At 43.0% G+C, this 22,098-nt stretch overlaps 1 protein-coding gene across 1 annotated transcript; it reads right to left on the bottom strand.

Moving 5' to 3' along the window:
* Window positions 1–1,998: 1,998 nt before the first annotated feature.
* Window positions 1,999–21,512, bottom strand: LOC118791506 (F-BAR and double SH3 domains protein 1-like). The gene is made up of 20 exons (XM_036548888.1): window positions 21,385–21,512; window positions 19,374–19,471; window positions 16,741–16,786; window positions 12,925–12,998; window positions 11,798–11,942; window positions 11,254–11,390; window positions 10,797–10,860; window positions 9,844–9,972; window positions 8,485–8,607; window positions 8,221–8,316; window positions 7,294–7,413; window positions 7,071–7,175; window positions 6,150–6,311; window positions 5,823–5,948; window positions 5,628–5,711; window positions 5,000–5,183; window positions 4,057–4,268; window positions 2,935–3,121; window positions 2,773–2,828; window positions 1,999–2,074 (listed from the first exon to the last, which is right to left on the bottom strand). Exons 1-20 carry the CDS (start codon window positions 21,415–21,417, stop codon window positions 2,024–2,026), a joined length of 2,232 nt encoding a protein of 743 aa, XP_036404781.1. The 5' UTR covers window positions 21,418–21,512; the 3' UTR covers window positions 1,999–2,023.
* Between the last annotated feature and the right edge of the window lie 586 nt (window positions 21,513–22,098).

Genomic DNA, 22,098 nt, shown 5'->3' with positions numbered 1-22,098 from the left:
CACGTACGATCAGATCAGCATTCTCGGGAGACAAAAAGAACGAATCAAAAAAGGAAAAAAAAAGATAAGCACACCAACTGTCAACACATTGTGTTTGTTAGGTTGGAGGCGTTTGGTGTCTCTGGATCAAATGCATGGGATGTCACCCAGTTGCCATCTGCCATGGCAGCCAGCACCAGTTCACAGCGATGACAATACAATTCTCACTCATGGGTAAACCCTTCACTTCTTGTCTGTTGAGTGCAACTACTATATATAAATGTGTTTGTATAGTGGCCTTAACAATCGTATACTGCATGTCTATCTACATTGACAGAATCAAGCTGGAAATATTTGTAGAGAATCAAAAATAACAAGGTGCATATATCTATCTGGAAAAATATATATATACATATATCTAGTTGATAAATTATGGTAGTCTCAAACCTGGAAATGCAGCTGTGCAATGAAGATGTTCTCTGTAATTTAAAAGGAAACAAAAATAAATTAAAGCTATGCATTTTTAACACATCTTGGAGTCAGTTATTTTTCACTTGCTTCACTCCAGTTCCACACGTTTCCTGTTAATAGCCCCCCTAAGTATGTTACACTTTAACTGATAATTTGTCAACTTTCCTTGTGCGATTATCAAACCTATTAACAGCAGAAGGCTAAATCCTGCTATTATTTAGTAATTAGAAACTGAACAGATGGTATATGTGTTTTTCGGCCTCTAGCCATTGAATTACTGTGAATCAATATGTCATTTGTCTTAGTTTGGCCCCCATGCAGCTCAGTGTAATCATTCTTTAATGAATGGTCCCTGACCAGAAGAACACTGTTACTGCCACACAACACTAGTGTTAAAAGTTTTTATTTATAATTCATATGTCATCATCCATTTTACATCTGACATTTACTTCTTTTCTTTTAATGCAGAATTAAATGCCATCTTGTGACATGTTTCTGGTTATAAAACCTTGCACTGACACATTGACAAACTCAAAATAATGGCTGAATGTACCTGATGTACTAATGGTTACCACAGTAACCATTCTGATTTTAATTGTTCACGGATAACATCATCCTTTTTACTTATCCTGCAAGATTTTAATTGCTGAATTTACTGCACAAATAAAATGGTTTAATCTCTGATAGGCAGTGATCCGTGAAACCCCCTTATCTTTACAGCTAGGCCTGAAAAACTATTTCAGTGGTTTACATTGCAATCAACAATTACTACTTAAATATAACTAGCTGGAAATAAATGCAACAGGCTCTGGAAAAAGCACTGGACAATGAACCGTTGGGTGAGTGTCTAGATGGGTATACAGTAAGAAGCATACAAGTCAATAGCCCTTAAAAGGTCAATTTATAAATACTTTGTATGTCCACCCAAACTTGTTCCCTGGGTTTTATTTGCTCGTGCTAAGTGCATTTTCAGGGAATCGGTGATTAGATGCCGTTTAATGAGAATTCACTCTCCTACAGAACACTGGGGTAATACAATACTTTTCAAGCAATGTACCAGCCAAGGTACTTTCAGGCATGTTTACTTTGAACATTCCCATTATTTTTCTGGTGATAATCTGAAATGAGATTACAACACAGGCAGTACAGTAGAGAATGGAAACAAGTAATTCACAGACAAATGACAGTTGGCTATAAATTTATGAAAGCTGTTTAAATATATGAAAAAATAAAATTTCAGTCTATAGGTTTAAGTACTGTGCTGGGCGATGATATGCTTGGACCACTGATACACAGCTGGGATAAATGTGTTCCACAACATTGCTGACATGAAACAGCAGACATGAAAAATAATGAATTCCAATAGGAATGAAGACAACAGCTGCATACATTGAGAATACTGATTTTCACAGTTTTTCAAAGAAAACATGTACCATAATAACTTAGCACTTTAACTCGTAACAGACAGGAGGCTAAACCACGGTGATCAATAAGAGTCCCCTCATGTGGTAACAGAAGAGACATCATCTGTGTGCAGCCCCACTCAGGAATGTTACCTCCCCAAACAGGGTCTTCAAGGCACAGGGGAGTACCTGTGTAATGGAGGGAGTGGGGGTGCCCGGGCCTAGGACAAGCACACACACAAACAGTTCTTGTCACACCCTTTTTAACACCCGGCAATCCCAAAACTTCCCAAATTCTTCAAAACCTGAGATCACCAGCTCAAATTTATGAAGTCAAAAACACAAAACAGCTTGACTTAGTCATGAGCATCGAGAAGCATATCATTTATTTAGGCTGAACTTCAAATTTTCATCTCTCAAACAGAGATTTAGCTGACTCTGAAAATAAACTCTGGAAGAACCTACATCGTATTTTAATATGGCTTAGGCCCTACAGTTCTTCCCACATCACATGACATTTTATTTCAATGAAGCAGTGCTTTGATGCACTAAATTGCAAGCCGAAAAAACAGATGTCTTCATGGAGATTGATGCCCACACTGTCAATTTTGTTTTAATTCAAATCAGGTTTCTCTGATGAAAGAGGTCAGCATAAAGATAAACTGAAAAGCATGCTGACAGTTTTCATCAGATTAGACTGAAAAAACTCAGTTTAGGCAGGGATGATGTGCTGGGTTTAAATTAGGCTACAGTCTCTCACTTTTAAACAATAAGCCCAGCTATGTACAAGCATGCAGCCTGGACTGAACATTAATATCAGGCCACCACCATGGGAACTCCATGATGGTATATTTTTTTAAGGCTTAGCTTATAATAAAATAAACAAGACCAAAGAGCTGCCTGTTGGTTTTCTACATACCGGCCGGATCCGCCTGCCTGAGAGGTCTGGCGAGCTGTGGGCACTGCTGCAGCTGCCTATGCAGAATAAGGGGGATAAGGGGGTGAGTGAGACAAACGAGAATCATGTATCCACAGAAACGTAAAATAAAAACACATCGCTGACACAGCTATAGGCCCTTACCTCCTCTGCTGTCAAAGACTCTCAGCATGTCCTGTGGCACCACCTGCAGTCGGTCCTCCCCGTCTCTAGGTGGCGTGCTGTGTGCAGACCAGGACCCCGGACAAGGCGAGGGGCAGTGCTGACCAAGCGGGGTTCCCACGATGGGAATGGGCGGGGAGAAGGGAGGGGGTGTCGGAGAGGGAAAGCACTGCAAATAATGGTTATTATGATTTGATCTGAGATGTGATAAGATGTTCATTGTAAGAATCTAGAAGTATCATAAATTTCTTTTGAGGTCAATGTACATCTGAGTCAAGACCACAGTGTCACTCACTGAAATTTTACTGACTTTTCAAACTTTGGCAGTTTTTTGATACAGTGACATTTACAGACACATGGATTACATTTTGTTGGATTATATTGTGTGGTTTAATTTGGATCAGTGCATGGAATACCACTATTGATAGCCATCATGGCTAAATGTTTGATCTGTAATAATGGAATATAAAGATCTTTTAAAATAACATGTTGGATCATGAAATATATTGAATGAAGTATGTTTATGTAATGACCGAGTCAGTATAAGTAGTTAACAATATTAACAAAAATTTCATGTTAAAATTTAATGTTAACAATTAGGCTGTATAATTTTTGACACAGTAATATTTGGAAGTTAATTTTAACTTTTAAACTTCAGACTAAAATTTGAGCACAATTTCAAAGAACTCCCAAGTCTCAAAAAGCATCATCTGCTGTCTACCCACAAAACATATATAGTATATAGACAATTGCCACAGGGTGGCAGTATAAACATCTTTACTTCCACTCGAAGTTCCCGTTTCAGTGTTTCTGGGCCTCAAACCAGAAAGTTTGTTTTACATCTGGAGCCCTGAGGTATTTGTTTCAATCAGTTACTGCCTTGACTGAGGCAGCTGGAAAACTCTACTGGACTGTAGTCTTTCTGGACCAGAACCAAATTCCCCTTCTCTAAACTGTTTTGTAACAGTCCATTATGCAACAAATTCGTTTGAGCCCTTACATGGCTACTCCCTGTAATACACAGTAATGTGTATTACTATGCATGCATTTCCCATGAGCTCCAGGGAACCTGGCCCACCACCTCAGTGGAGACACGCTGCTCACCTCTTCCTCGTCTTCCTCCTCATCCTCACCCTCTGCGAGCACCTCTACCACCAGAGACGGGAAGACACCGACGCGGCCGTCCACCTCCCCCTCCCAAAAGCCGTCGTCCACGTCCCCGTGGCTGCATCGCAGCAAGCGTATGAGCGCCCCTTCTGGGAAGGACAGCTCCTCTGCGCTCTGCCCGCAGTATGGGTACAGCGCCCTCGCCGTCCCTGCAGGTTCAGTCAGGTAGGTAGAGCGGGGAAAGATGGCAAAGTGCGGAGAAGGGGGCCCCCAGGAGCAGGATTGAGAATCAGTGCCCTAATGTATCTTCAAGGTCCACATGTGTAAGTGTCTGCTCATTTGGCTGACAGACCATCCAGAAAACAGTTTAACAGCTGTATTCGTGTTTTGTCTGTAGAATACAGGTAAAACAAGTCACTGCACTGCATAACCACTAAAACCCAGAAGACAGTCTTTTGAAATAAATGTGAGGAAAGTTCAGAGATGACATAATATCCTACTGCAGTGTGACATTGATCTCTGGTTACTTATTTGTGGTTGCATTGATAAGGCATCAGCAATCTTGCTAGGGCTTTACTCAAGGTATCACTGAGAAATGCACAGAATTCCTTATCATAAAAGATCACCTGTGACATGAATCATCTGTTTGATGTTTCAAACCTTTAGAATTTTGTCCCTGATTTGTAAAAGATGACAGCATTTTTCCATGGAAATTCTATTACTGAGCAGCATTGGGAATGTACAGACTTATCCACACCATTGTACATGCCCCGTAGCCAAAACAGAGCATAGATTAAGCATTGTGAGGGCAAATGCATTTTGTTGTGTGCGCAATTCATACATAATAACACACAAGTTCACATGCACAACTCCATGGATTGGACGCCGCGGATCTCTGTCAGTTGTGAAAGGAGATATTGAGATTATGAGAAAAACTGACCTCTAGTGTGTGAAGATTCTTGCTCCCTGCTGGAGAGTCCAGATGAGGACTCGGAGCTGTTGAAAGACCAGTCCAGATGAGGGCTCCCGGGCACTCTGCATGCAGCAGCGCCCTCTGCAGATGACGACAGGAATTGCAGATACCTCTCAGGCACGTACCCTACCTGCCCAGTAGCATTGCGTGCCTGCAGAGGATAAGTGTGATTCACAAACGAAAAACATTAACACATTAACATTAAGAAAATTTCAATATGCAAATTCGTAAAGACGTTCAGGTTTTCTAAAGTCTTATCATTAATCAGACTAATATCAGTTTTTTTCTTCCCTCACAGGCTGTATTTTTCTTTACTTTTTTCCACAAGGTCAACGTTGTCCTTTCAATAGCTTTTAAATTTCCCATCATTACTGTTTACCTAAAGACCTTGTAGGCTGCAGCAACACTACACTTCCCCAACACAAGTTAAGCAGAACTGTTTACTTTGGACTGTCTCAGAATCAAACAGGAAGTGGGCTGACCGCAGCAGTTTTGTTCAACCCAGCCCTGTGAGGCAGAAGTGTGTGCGTGGGGCCAGACAGATGGCTGCTGCCTGGCGTGGACTGCTGAGAAACAGAAGCGTTTCATCACAAACCTTCAGCCAGTCCTCCATGTCTCCGTCCTCAATAACCTGTAGCTCCTCCCCTTCTTTGATAGTCAGCTCATCTGCTTGGCAAGCCTGCGGGAAGAGGGCCGTAGCCAGAAACACTTTCAGAGGTAGGGAGAGCCAATGTTTGCATAGCTTTCTGCACTCCCTCACAGAGGGTGCTAGAAAGGGCATAGACCTCACCTGGTAACTGTAGAGGACCCTACAAGGCAAGGGGTATCCACACGGACCGGGCCCAGATGTTGACTCGGTGAAAATGTCACCGTTCTCATCGAAATCCTCAAAGTCCGTGAATTCAAACTCATCCTCCTAAGATCACAAGCAGGGCAGCAAGAACTGAGTGAGTGCACGACACACAACTGAATTTGATGCAAGTTACAAACTTGCTGGTAGAAAACCAATGTGGTCAGCCAACGGTCAATCGCCTGCTTTAATGACTCAGAGATGGTAGTATGACTGTTTATCAAAATGGACTAGGGGAGCATTCCAAAGGAGAGCTGGGAAACTGACCAGAGGGGTGATGTCTCCGTTGGAGAGCCGCGCTTCGCTCAGCCTCCTCTCCCTCTCCAGCTCCTCTTCCACCTGGCTCATGGCACTGCTCACCCAGGGCTCCACATCCACCCCCACGGAGGCCAGCAGGGCCAGCCTAGCTTCGGCCTTCACCCGGCTTATCTGGGAGGGGCGCACGCACACACACACACACACACACACTTGTACCTCTGCTACCTGACCTATCGACCCACCACCCACAACACCGCAATGACCTGTTTCTATCAGCAGAAAGGACACTGATGTCAAGGAATGCGTGGGAGTGGGTTTAGCTCACACACAGCCCCCTCAGACATTGCATATGCACGGCGAGTGGAAAGGCTCAGCGGAAACTTTCTTTGTTTTTACTACAAATGAGAATTAAGAAAACAGCGACAAGATAGGAGACAGAAAATAATCAGATTCCTCTGAACGTAACTGTAGATAAAGACAAATACAATAGAATCAGCGGTGGGCGGGTGAATGCACTGACTCATCCTGATAGCTGCATTTGCATTTGTCCGCGTGATGTAGGCTGCTCGTGATGAGTCACCGCGTTCCATAAAAAGCACCTGTGAGGAGTGAGCCGATGGGCGCGTGGAGACAATGGCGCATAGAGGAGGAAACTCTTTCATTACATGAGAAACTAAAAGCCCCGACGCACCGGCTTATCAATCCACTGAACTCTACGTCCACCTTTTCTCATGTTTATTCGCCAACCAGTTAAGAAGTTCCCACATCACCTAGGGTTCGCTGAACACACATTACAGTTCGGTGAATAGGCCCCTGTTCAATTTCCACCACTGTCATGATTCTCTCTTAGCGAAACTTAGTGACTGAAAAAGGAAGCATAGAGGTAATGTGCCAGAAATATGGCAGCACCGCAGGCACCACAGGCCCTACCTGTGCCTTCCTCACGCTCTCCTTCACCTCCTCCATCTTCTGCTCCACGCCGGAGCCCGCGTCCTCCCCCAGAAGCTTCCAGCGCCTCTCCAGAGTCTGCATGACCTGCAGAGCACAAAGAAGGGAGGTCACATTCCCCTCCCTGAAAACTCCTCACAACAACTGAGATCTTAAAAAAGGTTCTGATCCCAGTCAAGGGCAGCCATGCCGGGATTCCACTCACCCTCTCTCCATGGGTGATGATTTTGTAGTCTTTGGCAGCCTTGGTCGCCCACTTACGTGCCTCTTTGTCCAGGTAGCTCTCACCCTCCGGGGTGGCACGATCCTGCTGCAGGCTGCACACCTGTAGCAGGTGTGCAAATAAAGTGCTCTCAGACTGAATATACGTTCATTTATTTTATGACCTGGCTTGCAGGAAGCATTCTCCTGTTTCAGTAACATTATCACTAGAATCAAAGGAAACGTCACAATCACACAATAGATATAAGATATAAGACGGATAAGGAAATAGGGGCCCTCCCCAAGGGAATATTACCTTTTTTACGGAGTTATTAGGATCTATGAAGATTTGCATGTCTAACACTGATAAAGACTGCACTGTACTTATACCTAAAAGATAATAATGTGAATATGGTGAAAACAGCAGCAGCATAATCTCATAAATTCACTTCAGATTTTCTTTGCCAGGAGGGCAGCTTGAGTCCAACAAATCATTTATCATTAGCCATAATCTTAACATGTTAAAATAATGTGGTAAATAATGATATGCCAAAAAATAAGCCAAACACAGACATTTTGAGAATGGAAAATGTGAGGTTTTACTTAACCAGAAGCACATGATGGCAAAAATACTTCTACATAATGTTTTGACTGTCTTTAAGGAGGATGCTCTTTTTTCTTTTACACCAAAAGAAGGATTTAATCTCCTTGAGCTCCACCCTTTGTACTTCTGACAGCAGCTCAACATATCGGATGAATAGTAAATCTCTGTGACACCTTCCAGCTTTCTTTCCCTTTGTGGGGATGCTAGATCACAACTCAACGAATTCAGAAAACATAGATACTACTATTTTATCAAATTCTTAAAAGGCGACCCTGCAAATGTAGAACCACTGCAACTGCTCAGCTATTGAGTGTCCGTTGGCAGTACCTTGTCACTGGGTGCCCTCTGGAAGTGAAACACTGATGTTGGTGTGAAGGCCGGTGATTCCTGGAGGAAGAGCTGGAGGTCCTGCTCCCGGGTTACCTGCCATTGAAAACGCAAACGACACTGACTTCCCCATGGAAAGGCCACTCTCTGCCTGCTATAAGCTGGTAAGGAACGTTCAGGGATGTGACACGGAGTGACAAATTCAGGCCTTAAGTATTTCTTGTGATTAGCAGGATTCACAAAGCCACATGTTCAAAGCTTCACCTGGCTGGAGACTTTGCTGATCCTGACAAACTCGCTCTGGATCGACTGGCAGGTGTCGATCTCTGTGTGGCACAGGAGGGTGAACTGTTCTCGCAGCTGGTCATAGAGGTCCCCATCCATGCTCTGCTTTTGAGAAGGGGGATGAGGGTTAGAGCTAACATACGTCGTTTTGAGAAATAAAAATGGGGTGTTTTATTTCGTATAGCAGCTTCCTCACTTATTTTCAGCACTCTTGTGGGATGTGGCCAGTTCCTCAAGTTCACTTCAATGTCCAAAAGTAGGAGAAGTTTGTTTTTGATTCTATCTTTCTAAGCATTAGGAATTTTCTTTAGCTAAATGTGTAAGACCTCAAATGCCATTCCCCACCCACAAAGAGACTGAAATTTCCTCTGAAATGGCTCCACAAGCACGCAACACAGCAGAGAGAGACTTTGATCAAATCTTGGTGAGTTTCAACAATTTTTGCTGTTACAGGGCACTGTAATTTTTCAAGATGGGGAAAAAATTTGTGTCCCCTTGACTAGTGATAATAGAATGCTTATTCAGTTTGCTTTGATGTTTTTTTCATTGAGGGGAAATCCTTCAGAGAGACCTTTCTAACGCCAACTCTTCCTTCTTCCTACAGAACTTTTGCCTACATGAATTTTTGTTTTAGCTCTGAATGTTTCCTTTTTGCTGTTGGACAGTAATCTTGGTGCAGATGAGTTTTTGGATGTTGCATCAACAGTTCAGGAAACCACAACTACAAAGGAAGTGATGTCAGCTCAAACACATTCAGAATTACTCATCATAAAGACAATACGGAGCTCATTTTCTTACCATTAATGACACTATTTGAACTATATGAAATTATGATACTTTTCTTATTTCAGTCAAAAACACAAGAGAATATAATAAAATGACAGTGGGGAAATAGTACTAATTTGCCAACAGAAAAGACTGATTCAGACCTTTCTTTGATTTCACATTTCTTTGCAGTGCATCATTAACTATTTCTGGGTGCATACTTTGCCTGATGAAAGTCAAAATACAGAACAGAACAGTTTCTTACATGGTTCAATTCTTTTACTTTCGCTCTACATAACAGAGAAAATATAGTTAACCTTTTTAGAAGCAGCCTTATTATGTTTTGAATACAGCACTGTTATGGACTATTGTGATTCACTAACGTGGACACATTTGCAGCACTCCCACTTTGTTGCCTGAGGAAGACCAACAAAAATAGTTTTGTTTGGCTGAAGCCAGACGATCTGCGGTCAGATTCTCCTGGGAAGCTTGCTTTCTCAGCCCTGGGAGCTGTCCGCCCTCGGTGCGGGGGGGACGGGTCTAGGGGATGGGGGAGTGGTCTGTCGGCCGTACCCTCATGATGGCCGGCAGTTCTGCAGAGTGGTAGTGCTGGTGGTGAGAGTTGATGGCCGCCAGGGTCAGCAGGTACTCGTTGCGCACCTCCGTGAGCCGCTGATCACACTCATTCAGTCGGGCGTTGAGCTGTCCAGGAGCAAGGTAGGGTGGGATGGGGTGGGGGGGCCGGGGCCGGGGCCAGGGCCCGGGGGGGTGGGGGGGGTGGGGGGGGGAATGGGTTATTCCGAGTGTTGAGAGGTGATGGAATGTTCAGCGTATATCTACAGCATCTGCACAGACAATCACTAATTACAACATCGCTACTGTTACTAAAGTAATTAGCCTGATGTAATTGCATAGCAGTGACATACAATAAAAAAATCTAAAATAGTACAAAACTATAAATTCTTAGTTTCCTGTTGTGCAGAAAATAAGCAGGAATAAAATTAAAGCTGGACCCACTCATCATATATCCCGTGCTAAGATTTTCCAAAGTGAGACCAAATCCATAATTCTGATAACTCAGTTGCTGTTGTTCCTAATGCCTGGACTGAATGAAACCGAGACCCATTCCCTCCTCCAGAGTTACAGCTCCTATCAGGAATTTCAGACTGAGGTGTATCCAGCTTGTCTTCCACTAGAAAACACACTCCTAGTCATCAGTTGTGATAATTTAGAGGAGTAAGTGTCTTTATGAAATTCCAACCCTTGTGCCAGGGACTGTGTTTATGTGCTCAAGCTACCCAAAGCTTAACCCAAGTAAACCAAAGCAAACTAACTTCACTATGTTAAGGATTTAGAGATTAAATGTGTCTTCACTGATGCTAAATGTTGTTAATAGTGTTACAGAAAGAAAAAGAATCATTCACGTGACAGACATGGGTTAGACGCATTGCCTACTCCTTTGAAGCTTGTCTGCATGACATGTACCTTATTACCTGTTCAGACTTGCACCTGGCTGAATGACTTACCTTAGCACTCATCTTCTGCAGACCTGTCCTGAAGTGGAAAATTCCATGGTCACTCTTTTTGGACCTGTAAATACACAGGGAGAATGAAAAGCAATGAACGGAAACATTGACCGCAGCTCCACCTCTTCACCCTGCAGAATACCGCGCTGAATTATGCAGGATGCAACTGCATGTAAACATGCTGGTGCATGTCTGTCCCACAGCGAAATTTCTCCATTGTACTGGTGCTAATTACCTCCCAGGTGCTCAAGTGGCAACATTCTACTGGCAGAAGGTGGATGAGAGAACATTCTTTGAAGCTCCACACCTCTGTGCTTAAAGGTCCTCTAACCACTATTGCCTGAGGATCGGGAGGCATATTTTGGGGAGGCAGAAACTTGCCTGCCGAAATCATTGATGGTGCTTGTCGGTAAAATGGCAGACACCAATCCCTCCCATAACCCAGCAAACAACTCACTTAGCCTGGGCGTCGGCAGCTTTCTCCCTGGCGACACTGGCGATGTGGCCCAGCTGGCAGTACCTCTTCTTCACCTTGTTGAGCTCCCGCAGTGCATCCACCAGCTCCCCTTGTACCCGCTGCAGCTGCTCCAGACCCTGAGACAGCACAAAGCATGCAGCATGCTGTGCACAGGGCACTCCAGAACACAGAGGACCGCTGCAATACTGCTATCACACAACTGCTGCAGCTTATTGAACCTTACGACATAACGCACTCCACTTAGAGTGCCAGACACACTCTCACACCTCTGCGTTTTACAGGTTACAGTAAAATCCTCCCACAGCCTTCACTGTTACTGACGTGGGTGTGTGTGTGCGCACACGTATGTTTATGTGTGTGGGTGCGTGTGCGTAATTCCAATACTGCAGTTGCCACATGGGAGCTCAGACATCAAACATCACATTGCTGATCAATTTTTGGCTTTACGTTCATTTGCGTCAGCAGTACATGGGTGTGTGGAAGGGCACTGCGGGCCCCTCCCAGAACCCGCTCTAGCACCCACCCTCTTGGCCCGCTGCTCCTTGGCAGCCCGCAGGCTCTTCAAGGCCTCAGCGGTGAGCGAGCGATAACCCTCTGCCGCGCTGAGACGAGATGACCCGCTCTGCGCCGTGGCTTCAACCAGAGACCTCCAGACAGAAAACACACTCCTACACACAGACAGAGAAAGCAGAAGGATGGGAGACTAGGTCATCACTTGGCATTACTCCATTCTCGCCCCAACCCACGTGTGTGTATGTGTGTCCATGTACATGTTCCAACAAACATCAAAGATTCCATTTAAAAGCAGGAAAATCGAGATTCAATATGAATCACAATTCTCCAGCCAAACTGGAAGTGTACAATATGTGGCAGTTCTTGATGCATGAGTGGACACTGTATCTGTATCTGTATTACTGGAGAAGAATGAAGTAGGAAATGTAGAAAACACCGTATAAATTTTCAATTAAGGTAATACAGGTGGAAGCTATAAGTATCTTTAAGTTTAATTTCTTGGTATCCAAATGTTTACTCACATGTGGTTAACATCTTATATGTTCATCTCTTCTGTTAAGATGTTGCACAAATACATCATGATAAGTTAAAGGGAAAGTGTAAATGTACAAGTAGTAAGAAACTTGTAATCCCTAAATTTTTCAGGTGCCTCTGTAACCTTTATGTTTGACCTTGCAATCTGAAAATCAATGGGGTTCTGGGAAAGAGTGACAACAACTGCATTCAAAACTAATTCATAATTTTTCGATATAGACTGCAAATAGGATCTGTGACCTTTACTAGTGTTCTGGGGAAAAACAAGGACAAGATGTGTTAAATTTAATAAAAATCTATGCATAATTTGGCAAGTTAGAGACGAGAAGCTCCATTAATTACAGGGGGACAGAACCACAGAAGGGAACCCAAACTATAATACCGTTATCATCGACTTAACCAGATGGACATAAAAATTGATTGCCATTTTCAATCTGGAGCACTCTTCAGTAGTGGGTACAAGGAGAGATCCATATGTCTTGCGTGTTTGGTCTATGGGTATGTCAGTGGATTTAGAACAAAAACAAGTGACCTTTGTAAAGCACAAAGACAAGACATTGCTCCAAACAATGATACATCACTCTGACACTCCTATGAAATTACCCAGAGTTCACAGTGTCTCCCTTCCCTCTGTGCCAGTCCTTCTTCTGGAACTGCACCGCCAGCCTTTGCAGGGCCTAGGAGACAGGCAAGACATCATCACTGCTATTAATCTACAGTCTCAAGAAAAACAGGGAGGCTGCCAACATGCTCGCATCATAGAGATAAAACAAAGTAAACATGCAATCTGAGAAGCATGTTTACAAAGACAACAGTCTGATTCATGTGGGTGCTGGGCGTCAGCCCATGGCTCTCAGCCGAAGTCATCACTTTCCACAAAAAGCCTCTGTCTGTGTGCATTAGCCCGCGTGGCCCCTGATTTGTGCTCAGCACCTCAGGGAAAACATCAAGTCTGACTTCCTGCGCAGGGGTCTAAAGAGTGACCTAAAGGGGGAAGAACCCACCTTTGGGGGCCGACGCACAGTGCCTCCTTCACACCGATGCCTTGCATATTCGCAGGACAGCGCGACGGCAACACCCACAGACACACAATGCGGCCTCAGTTCTCAGATGTGGCGGGCCTGGTCTGTGGGACCCTCAGACCATCACCACCCTGCTACATTCCTCACGGCTGCAGCCCCGGCGGGCAAACACTCGCTGCCGTGCCCTCCCTCTGAAAGGCTGCGGATGAAGCGCGGGCGAGATGCAGGCCAGGCTGCTAACATGATGCAGGGTGGGTATGCGCAGGGAGGAGCCCAGGGGTGCAGACATTCACTTATTTAAAACACACCGCAGAAGCAGTTATTCGAGTGAAGGGCTCCTTGGGGGATGAGTACATGTTCTTATAATCCTCCCGCCATCGCTCACATATGGTTTTGGCTTTACAAATAGTTGTAAGCAAAGTGAATGGAAAACCAGCCATCCAGACATAGTGAAAGAGGTGGCGGCCCTGTCACCACTGCCCATGGACAGATGTACAGTTCACATTCAACTGAGATGAACGAGTATATTCAGCACCCCGAGACACAAACCACTCACGTAATAATACACATACCTGCACTATGATGGGATACCTGGGCGTGTCATATATATCATATGTTCTTGCATATCCATCCAGCTATCTCTCTATCCATTAGATAGATAGAAAAGTTGACAGATGGACAGATGGGTAGGTATGATTTTCAGACTACTACTCTAGGTACTCCTTTCAGTTTAAATAATGCAAATTTCAAAATGGAGTTTCATATTTGCTGCTGAAATCACAGGTAAGAGATTATGTAGGACAACGCTAAAAAAAGACTTGTCACTCAAACTGAAAAATCTGCCTTCTTCCAGCTGAAGAGTCTTTGGGACTGCAAAAGCCGTTGTGGTTTCACAAGCAGCCTTCAGAGGCCTCATAACTAAGCCTTCACTTCCTGCACCAGAGAACCACGATGCAAATTAGGAGGTAACCACAGTAGTTACATACACGCATCCAACTCCATAGACATGACTCTCTTCAATTTTACTATAATAACGCTTGGTCAGTGAGACCCAAGTACAAAGTCCACGCCCATGTGCAACTGAGTGAGCTATTTGTGAGTAGCTTACCAGGAGACCTCTCACATATTCTACTTTCACAGGCCAGACTTCAGTCTCATCTTTAAAGCTTATGGGTTTTTTTGTCTTTTTACGTTTTTCTCCCCTTGTGTGCGACTGTTAGCCACACAATGCACCACTGTGACGTGGGCGCCAATTGGAGGATAGGTGCTACTCCACTGACGAGATGAGAGCAACTTACAGGCACCCGAGAGTAGTGACACAAGGAAGCCCTGGTTGACCTATCCACCACTATCCCTGGCAGAAGGAAGTCAATTTGTTCCACTGCTGTGGTGTCCCAGTCATTGTCAGCAGATGACACAGCCGGTTTTGAACCTGGGCCAGTCAGTGCTTTGCCAACTGAACCACTTTGGAGTTTACTGTCTTTTAACCGCAGACACAAAGCCACTGGGTGCCTCTTTCAGAGCCGTTGCAGGTAATGCAAAAATCACCCACTTACTGCAGCTATATCTATTAAGTGATGAGTAATAACATTACGGGCCAGGTTATTTATTCTAAGGCATTGATACAGACAGAGCAGAGAAACCACCGCTTTTTAAGGAGATATAAGTCAGAATCACTTCCTAAAGATAACTGTTGTTAAACTTTGAAGCATTCTGAAACATAATGAAAGTTAGAATGCAACACGATGCTATCTGAAAAAAATTGCTTACTTCTTTTGGCCTCAGAATACGAAGTATGATCTGACAATAATTCAGGTTCTATAGGAACTGTGATAAGGACCAACAAAACTTCACATAGTGAGTACTGTTAGTGAGTGTAGTGTGTGCAAGGTTAGTGCAGGTTATTGTGGAGGCAGGGGACAGAGACTGCTCTAAGAGGGGCAAAATAATACTCTTTCAAGCTCCTGACCTTGGATACAACCACCCAAACAGCCACTGTTAATTCAATATATTCCTACTAGTGCTATCAACAGCTCTAACAGGGCCCCTACAAAATAAACACAAACAGTGACTACGATTCTGGGTAATTACTAGACAAAAAAGAAAGACAACAATGCTGTTATACCTAAAGATGTGTCATTTATTTATCTAGTGTGCTTGTGTTATCTTTCAGATGACTGTATATTGCTGACTGTAACAAATATCCTTATTTTCCATTTGTATTCTGCATTGTGTTTTACCCTTATGTGATACATTAAAGAATCAAGAATTGCACATTAGGCTTTTCTCATTGGGAGAAAACCTGTACAGTCATGCAGGATCATTGAAGCAAGACAAATGCAATCCTCTTATACACTGTTGTTTTTCATACTACAATTCCCATAGTGCACCACAGTGAAGTGGGCAGTCTGGGAATTGTTTGGGCATTTCAGATGAGCTAATCAGAGGAGCTTCAGGTTAATATGTTCATTTGAAGAGAATTGCACAGATAATAGACCATGTTGCAAGTACTTTAGTTTTTAAATATTCTCTTCACATAGACATCTATCTGAGGCAGGGACACCCACCTAACAGTTTTTGCAGAGGAGGTAAATGCAATTGTATTGTTTTGCAAATGTAATTAGCACAGCCACTGTTTAAAAAAAAAACGCATACCATTACAGCTGTACTATCAAATCTGATGACTGATCATTAGATCATTAATGTACCTTACAACCTTACAACAAGGTGTGTTAGGTGCATTAGTCTCTGGTTTTAGTAACTGATACAGTTCACTGGATGTACTGGCAATATCCAGCTGTCCATATACCCAACAGGACTCTCATAGGCCTGCAGGTCCCCATCAAGAGTGCATTCAAGCATTTAACTGCTATATCACTTGATCAGACTCTTACTCATGCAAACATTTAAAGAGCTCCACCCATGCATAAAAAGGCATGGAGTACCTCAGTGGAAAAACATGAAGTGGAAAACTAGGATACACATTTGACAAGCTGTGTCCTTGAAAAAAAAATCAATGTGAAAATGCCGGGACCATTATTTTCACCCATGTTCTCTGAGTGCTTTCGGTAAGGCCCTGATGTCCTGCTGTGGGAGCCTTTGCTTCGACTTATTTTCAGCAGGGATAATACTGAAGAGGTGTTTTGAGTGAAATGAAGAGGTGGCAGTAAAGGCCCCATTTCCCTTGAGGCACAAGGGCAGCACAATCTGACAAGGGGCCTGTGTCTTTTTACCCCTCTCCTCTGCATCGATGCTGTGGAAGAAGCAGGCATCCACCTGGGAGAACAGACAGCACCTAGCGGCAGGAGCCTGGAGGAGGAAGCAGCTACTGTAACCTGTGAGACAAACATGAGTCAGGTCCCCCCGTGCTTGTCGACACATATTAAAGAAGACTCACCTGACCATAGTCTTTTTCAATGGCTGCCCTCTGTTTGCTGTAGGACCTGCAGTTGGGGAGAAAAAGAATCAGTACAGAGGCCTTTTCATTATTATTATTGGCATTTAGCAGACACTCTTACCCAGAGTGACTTATATCAGTTACAATGTTATCCATTTATACAGCTGGATATTTACTGAGGCAATGCTTTGGATATCACTTGACCGAAAGGAAAATCAGACCAACTATCAAACAAAGTCTATGCCTGTTTTGTCCATAAATCGTGGTCCCCCTTTTGGCCTTTTAGTAGGGTGACACTCATTTGCAGATTTGCCTCCATAAAATGGGATAATCTTTATCCATCCCAGCAGTCTGGATAAATTGGATTGAAAGACCTTTACTGCCACAGTGTGTCCGGCAGCAGCCCGGACAGGTCTGCTGCCTACAGTCGGCCTCTCCCCATGCTCTCAGTGACCAGCCCTTCTCAGTGGAGAAAAAGAGGAGCCGCACATCAGGGCAGAGTCACAGCGAGCATGGCAGCCCTGCAGATCCAACAAGAGGATCCCACTACACCCCCAGCAACATCATCAGGACTCCTGACCCTCACATAAAGTAAAATGAACCAGCACTGTCTGCTCTCTGCTGCACCATCTGCCCGATCTAACACGGAGGGCTTATTGCCTCTCACGTAAAGCAAACCCATTTGAAAACAAGGCCTTGGCTACAGCCTCAGGGGCAGGCGATGCTGAACGTTGTCGGTGCTTTCCATTACAAAGGGTGGGATACGGGGTGGGCGTTTATTGATTGTTGTTACAGTCTCTCTGTTGTGTCCGAGAAGTTAATTTACTCAGGGCATTAGGCAGAGTACACTTTGGAAGCTAATATGTCTGGCAAAACACTTGGGGAGACGGATCAAATGCACCAGCTAAGCTGCAGGGTGGCTCATGAATCATTCATTTATCCACTTGCTCCGCACTGCTCAGTGAGTGGTGTCAGCTTGTTTCCCATCATGGTCCCATGGAAAATTTAACCTATGCCAGTTTGTGTTTTCGTAGAGAAGACAGTGTTGATAGATCTAAGCAAGACATTCAATGTCCATTCAGAGAGTACAATTTTGCAAGGATCTATAAGATGCTGCTCTTCTGGTGAGCCATTGTCTCTCTCTGACAAACACACATAAAAAAATTTACAGTGATACCATACCAGTTTTTTTCTGTCTGGCCCTTCTATATTATAGGTATTACTCATAGACAGTGGTGTGTTCTACAACAAAGAGCATGGAATATTTTTAAAGGGCAGCTCAGGTGTACGTTTTTCAAAACTGCTAGTCATGTTCTTATGCTTTGATACATCGCAGCTGGCTTTCCTGGCCAACCCCATCACCACATAACGTGAAACCGACACAACCTACTTAAAAGAGCCAGGGGAACAGTGGTGAAAAACAAACTATAGTTTCACCTCACAGTAATTGTTCTGCATTATTTAACCACATTCACTGCTGTGTTTAGATCCAGTATATTGGAACCATTTTAAGACACTTTCCCTTTTGAAAGAGGGAACTGTATATCTGTATAACACTGTAAAGTACCTAAGACAGAAAAGAGAGAGAAAGGAAGGGAAACAGACAGCTGGAAACTTTGAGAGGTCAGACTGTCTCATTAATAATTGAACAGCTGGCTGATTATTCACTGGAATACAATTGTTATAGCTTGATTTGCTTTCTCAACTTGTCTCCATTAAGTTTGTTTCTAAGTGGCAAATGGCACAAGAGAAAGCTACAATCCAAGCAAAGGGCTTCTTAACTCCTGTGGTTATATCCTGTAGAATTCCTGCACATTGACATATGCATTGCTGTCAATCAACTGTATATTATCTAATACACATAAGTGTGAAAGCTACTATGTGGTAAATTAATTAAAGCTGAATGAGTACAGAGGGAAGTGTTTAATAAGCGTGGTTAAAGGGGGACGGTGTATGTTAGAATGTGCTGGATGGCATCAAACTTTAAGGTTGTTACTAAGTGATAATGCAGGACAAATGTATAATTATACAGCCCTCAGAAGAAGACAAGTGCCATGGCAACAACTGAAATGTGTTTATTGTACATAGGCACAGCATCTGAGAAATGCTGCTATACCAGCCAGGACAATGGACAGTTCTTACAATGAGTTAGTTTTGCTTAGTGGTTATTCGCAGCTAGTGGGTAGCTGGATGATCTACCCAACTGCTGTGCAGCTATTTGGGAAGACGACAGCACCCTGGGTCCTTTTCAAAATAGAAGTTCCACATCGGAGTTGTACTGTCATTCTACCTGTAGGATCACCCTCTATCAGGATGCCTAAAAAGCCAGGGAAGATTTGTTATTTATCAGAATGGAATAAAAATAAAAATTCAGCAAAAGTAGCTGAAGGCTCAAGAAGAATTATAAAAATTTACTCAGAATTTCAGAGCACGAGCATGAACACCTGAACTACATTTGAATACTGGCCTGTATACAAATTTGAGGATGGTCACATCAGTAGAACTCTGCTGGCGGCAAATCTGTTCCCTCACTCATCTGTACCTGAAAGGTCATTTACAATTTGCCACAGTTTTATTTTTGCAGAAGAGGAGCCGTGTTGTCTGTCTACGTGATCTGGGCATTGGTGTCACACCTGATGTCCTCCAGTAGCTCACTCTCCAGCTGGTGCTTGTTCTGTAGCCGAGTCACCTGCTCTGAGAAGGCCACCTTCACCTCCTGTGTCTCCTTCACCTGTGGATCATACATGCCAGCCACCATCAGACATGCTCTCCATGCAACAGCTAACAACAGAATGAGTTTCTCCAGAGACGGTGCTGCTACAGTAAACCCACTATGCTAAAACATCAAGGCCCACATTCAATCTATCAAAAATCCTTGAGCAACCAGTCAAAGCAGGTGTTATGTTTCATTTCATTAATTTCAGTCACTCTTAAACCCAATGTGAAAAACAAAGAAAACATTTTGCTCTTGCTTAAAGTCATTACTGAAATGTAAGGTCAAAGCTCACTGTCACTGGATTGAATTGCCAGAGTATTAAGCATGCAACCTAGGATCTGGGCTCAAAGGCAGTTTCTGGGTCCATTGGGTTTCCAACAAGATCAAATCAGTGCACACTTCACAGTTCTAAGGCATGGATCCAGAAGAAGGAAACAAGGTGCTCACTGAACTAAGGGGACTTTACTAGGATAATAAAGGAAAACATGGCCACAAGTATCCCAGTAATGTGTTGTTTAAAAAACAGGGTTTACTTTTCCTGGGGTTCAGGCACAGCAGCTGAGGAAGGCTATTGATATATTTGTACAAAATTATTTAGTATATTGGCATACCCATGACAGAGGTTAAAAGCAAAGCCTTTTAATAAAAGGAACAAAGCTGTTTCACTTCCTTGTGTGGAGAGTTTGTGGAGTGCAATCCTCGGTAGCTTTTTCATTTTCATTTTACTGAAGATATGTTTTACTGTATAACATCTTAACAATGATTTAAGATCATACATCGCTGCTTGTTTATGTGACAAGAGAGGCACAGGGTTATTAACAACCCTGGTCAGGTGGACTGACTATATCACACTCACTTTTAATGAAAAAAATTAACTGGCCGCTGTGTTGTGCCATGACATCACAGTGACCTGGAGAATTTATTACAGTGAAGTAAGGACTTTGGAAGGATTAGTTGTGGAGTACGCTATCATTCCCTGTGTGGTGTTGTCATGGAGTAATCACTACAGGAGTATGCGAAGGACAGGGCACTCCCTCAGTGCAGCAATCACAAAATAGCAATCGTACGTTATCATACTGTATCGAAATATAACTAAATTCCAATCAATAGAACTAAAAACAATTAGTTAATTATACAAGGTTCAACAATTCACTTACTAACCAATAAGGCAAAATACAAAGCAAGATTGCTCTCAAAACGTTTGGCTAAAATACAGATAAGAACACAAAGAATGTATTTTTTGCTGAAATAACACGAACAATTAGGGAAGTAGTGTGAAATGAATGAAAAGAGCAGTGAGCATTGTAATACAATTCAAAAACGTACAAGTAAAAAATTGGCAAACTTCAGAAAAGTCCGTTCCGAATAAGCGCAAAATTCCAAGCTTTTGCTCACCAGCAATCATAAAATACACCTTATATAAATCCAACTGTACACCGCTGTACCCTTATGCATAGTGATGGAGTATTCAGAAAGTGTGAGAGATAATAAATGACTAGCTAAAGACCAGTCCAATTATGAGCTTCTCATTCCAGTGGACTTATAATGTCACAGATCGTAACAATAATAGCCTAAAAACTTAACAAGAGCGTTTGGAAACACGTTTGTTTTGCCAGTCTCGGCATATAACCGTAACAAATACGCTCGCATCCCGTTTTTTAATACCCTGCCTGTTAATTCATTTGATCAACGCACCGGTGTGGCGTCACAGGTCGCTGAAACCAGAGTTTACAGTTCAACACTTAAACACAGTACAACGCTTGAAAACATCAGCAGTGCGCAACTGCTGTCAGAAAGCTGGTATACTAACCATACCACGCTAAAATATAAAAACTGCACGCGAAACTAACATCCTGTTTAAACATGAAACCGTGTCATCAACATTACTCAGTCTTTCGATGCTCTTTTTTCTGCTTCAAAAAGATTACCTTTCTAGGTGGAGGTTGCATTTCTTTCTGCATTTCTATCGTTTCCACGGCTGTATTCAGCTCCTCGGATACTGATTTTTTTTTTCTTTTTTGAGTTTTGGGTAATACTTCCCCCGCTGATTTTTCCTCTAATCCATTCCAACCGTGTGTATTCACCACAGCGCACTGAGGTAGGAGGAGCTGCAGTCACACCTGCGGTCACCCACCGTGTGACACCAGCGCCGCCCCATGGAGGCTTGAGAAACGATGATGGAATTGATCAAACTGGGTCTGCCCACAGGTGCGACGCCAAACCCCCACGTGTTGGCTTTACACCGGCCTCAGTATTTTTGTCCTTGTACAGTTTATGGTGTCATGATCTATTTTACAAATAAAAACACTTCAACTCCATGGATACCGCAGAACTGAGTTAGTGTGGAAGCCAAGCCAGTTTCATCCATCAGTAAGAGCCATGAGTGGGACTATTAACAAAATACAAAATTATATATAAATCATATAATTTTATATATTTTTTGTTGTTATAATTTTAAATTACAATAACAAAATTATTTACCTGTTGCCATATGTCAATCTTTAATTTCAATATTGTTTTTTAATCATGGGATTTTAACATTAATATGCTAGTAGTGCTTAAAAACTTAAAAATAAGTAAAACAGACAAAAAAATCACAGATTTACATTCAAATAGTTTATTAAAGCGAAAATATCCCTGCT

The sequence above is a fragment of the Megalops cyprinoides genome, chromosome 16 (assembly GCF_013368585.1).
Source record: "Megalops cyprinoides isolate fMegCyp1 chromosome 16, fMegCyp1.pri, whole genome shotgun sequence".
NCBI lineage: Eukaryota > Metazoa > Chordata > Actinopteri > Elopiformes > Megalopidae > Megalops > Megalops cyprinoides.
Note: the sequence above shows the minus strand (reverse complement) of the source record. Positions and strands in the feature narration are given on the sequence as shown.

What these genes read in the sequence shown, in the direction of transcription:
- LOC118791506 (XM_036548888.1), bottom strand. Translation starts at nt 21,417, where the DNA reads ATGCAGAAAGAAATGCAACCTCCACCTAGAAAG. An exon ending in AACTGCCGGCCATCATGAGG is followed by an intron (nt 8,608 to 9,843) that starts GTACGGCCGACA and finishes TCTCAAAAGCAG; the next exon opens with AGCATGGATGGGGACCTCTA. An exon ending in AGAATCTTCACACACTAGAG is followed by an intron (nt 4,269 to 4,999) that starts GTCAGTTTTTCT and finishes CTGAACCTGCAG; the next exon opens with GGACGGCGAGGGCGCTGTAC.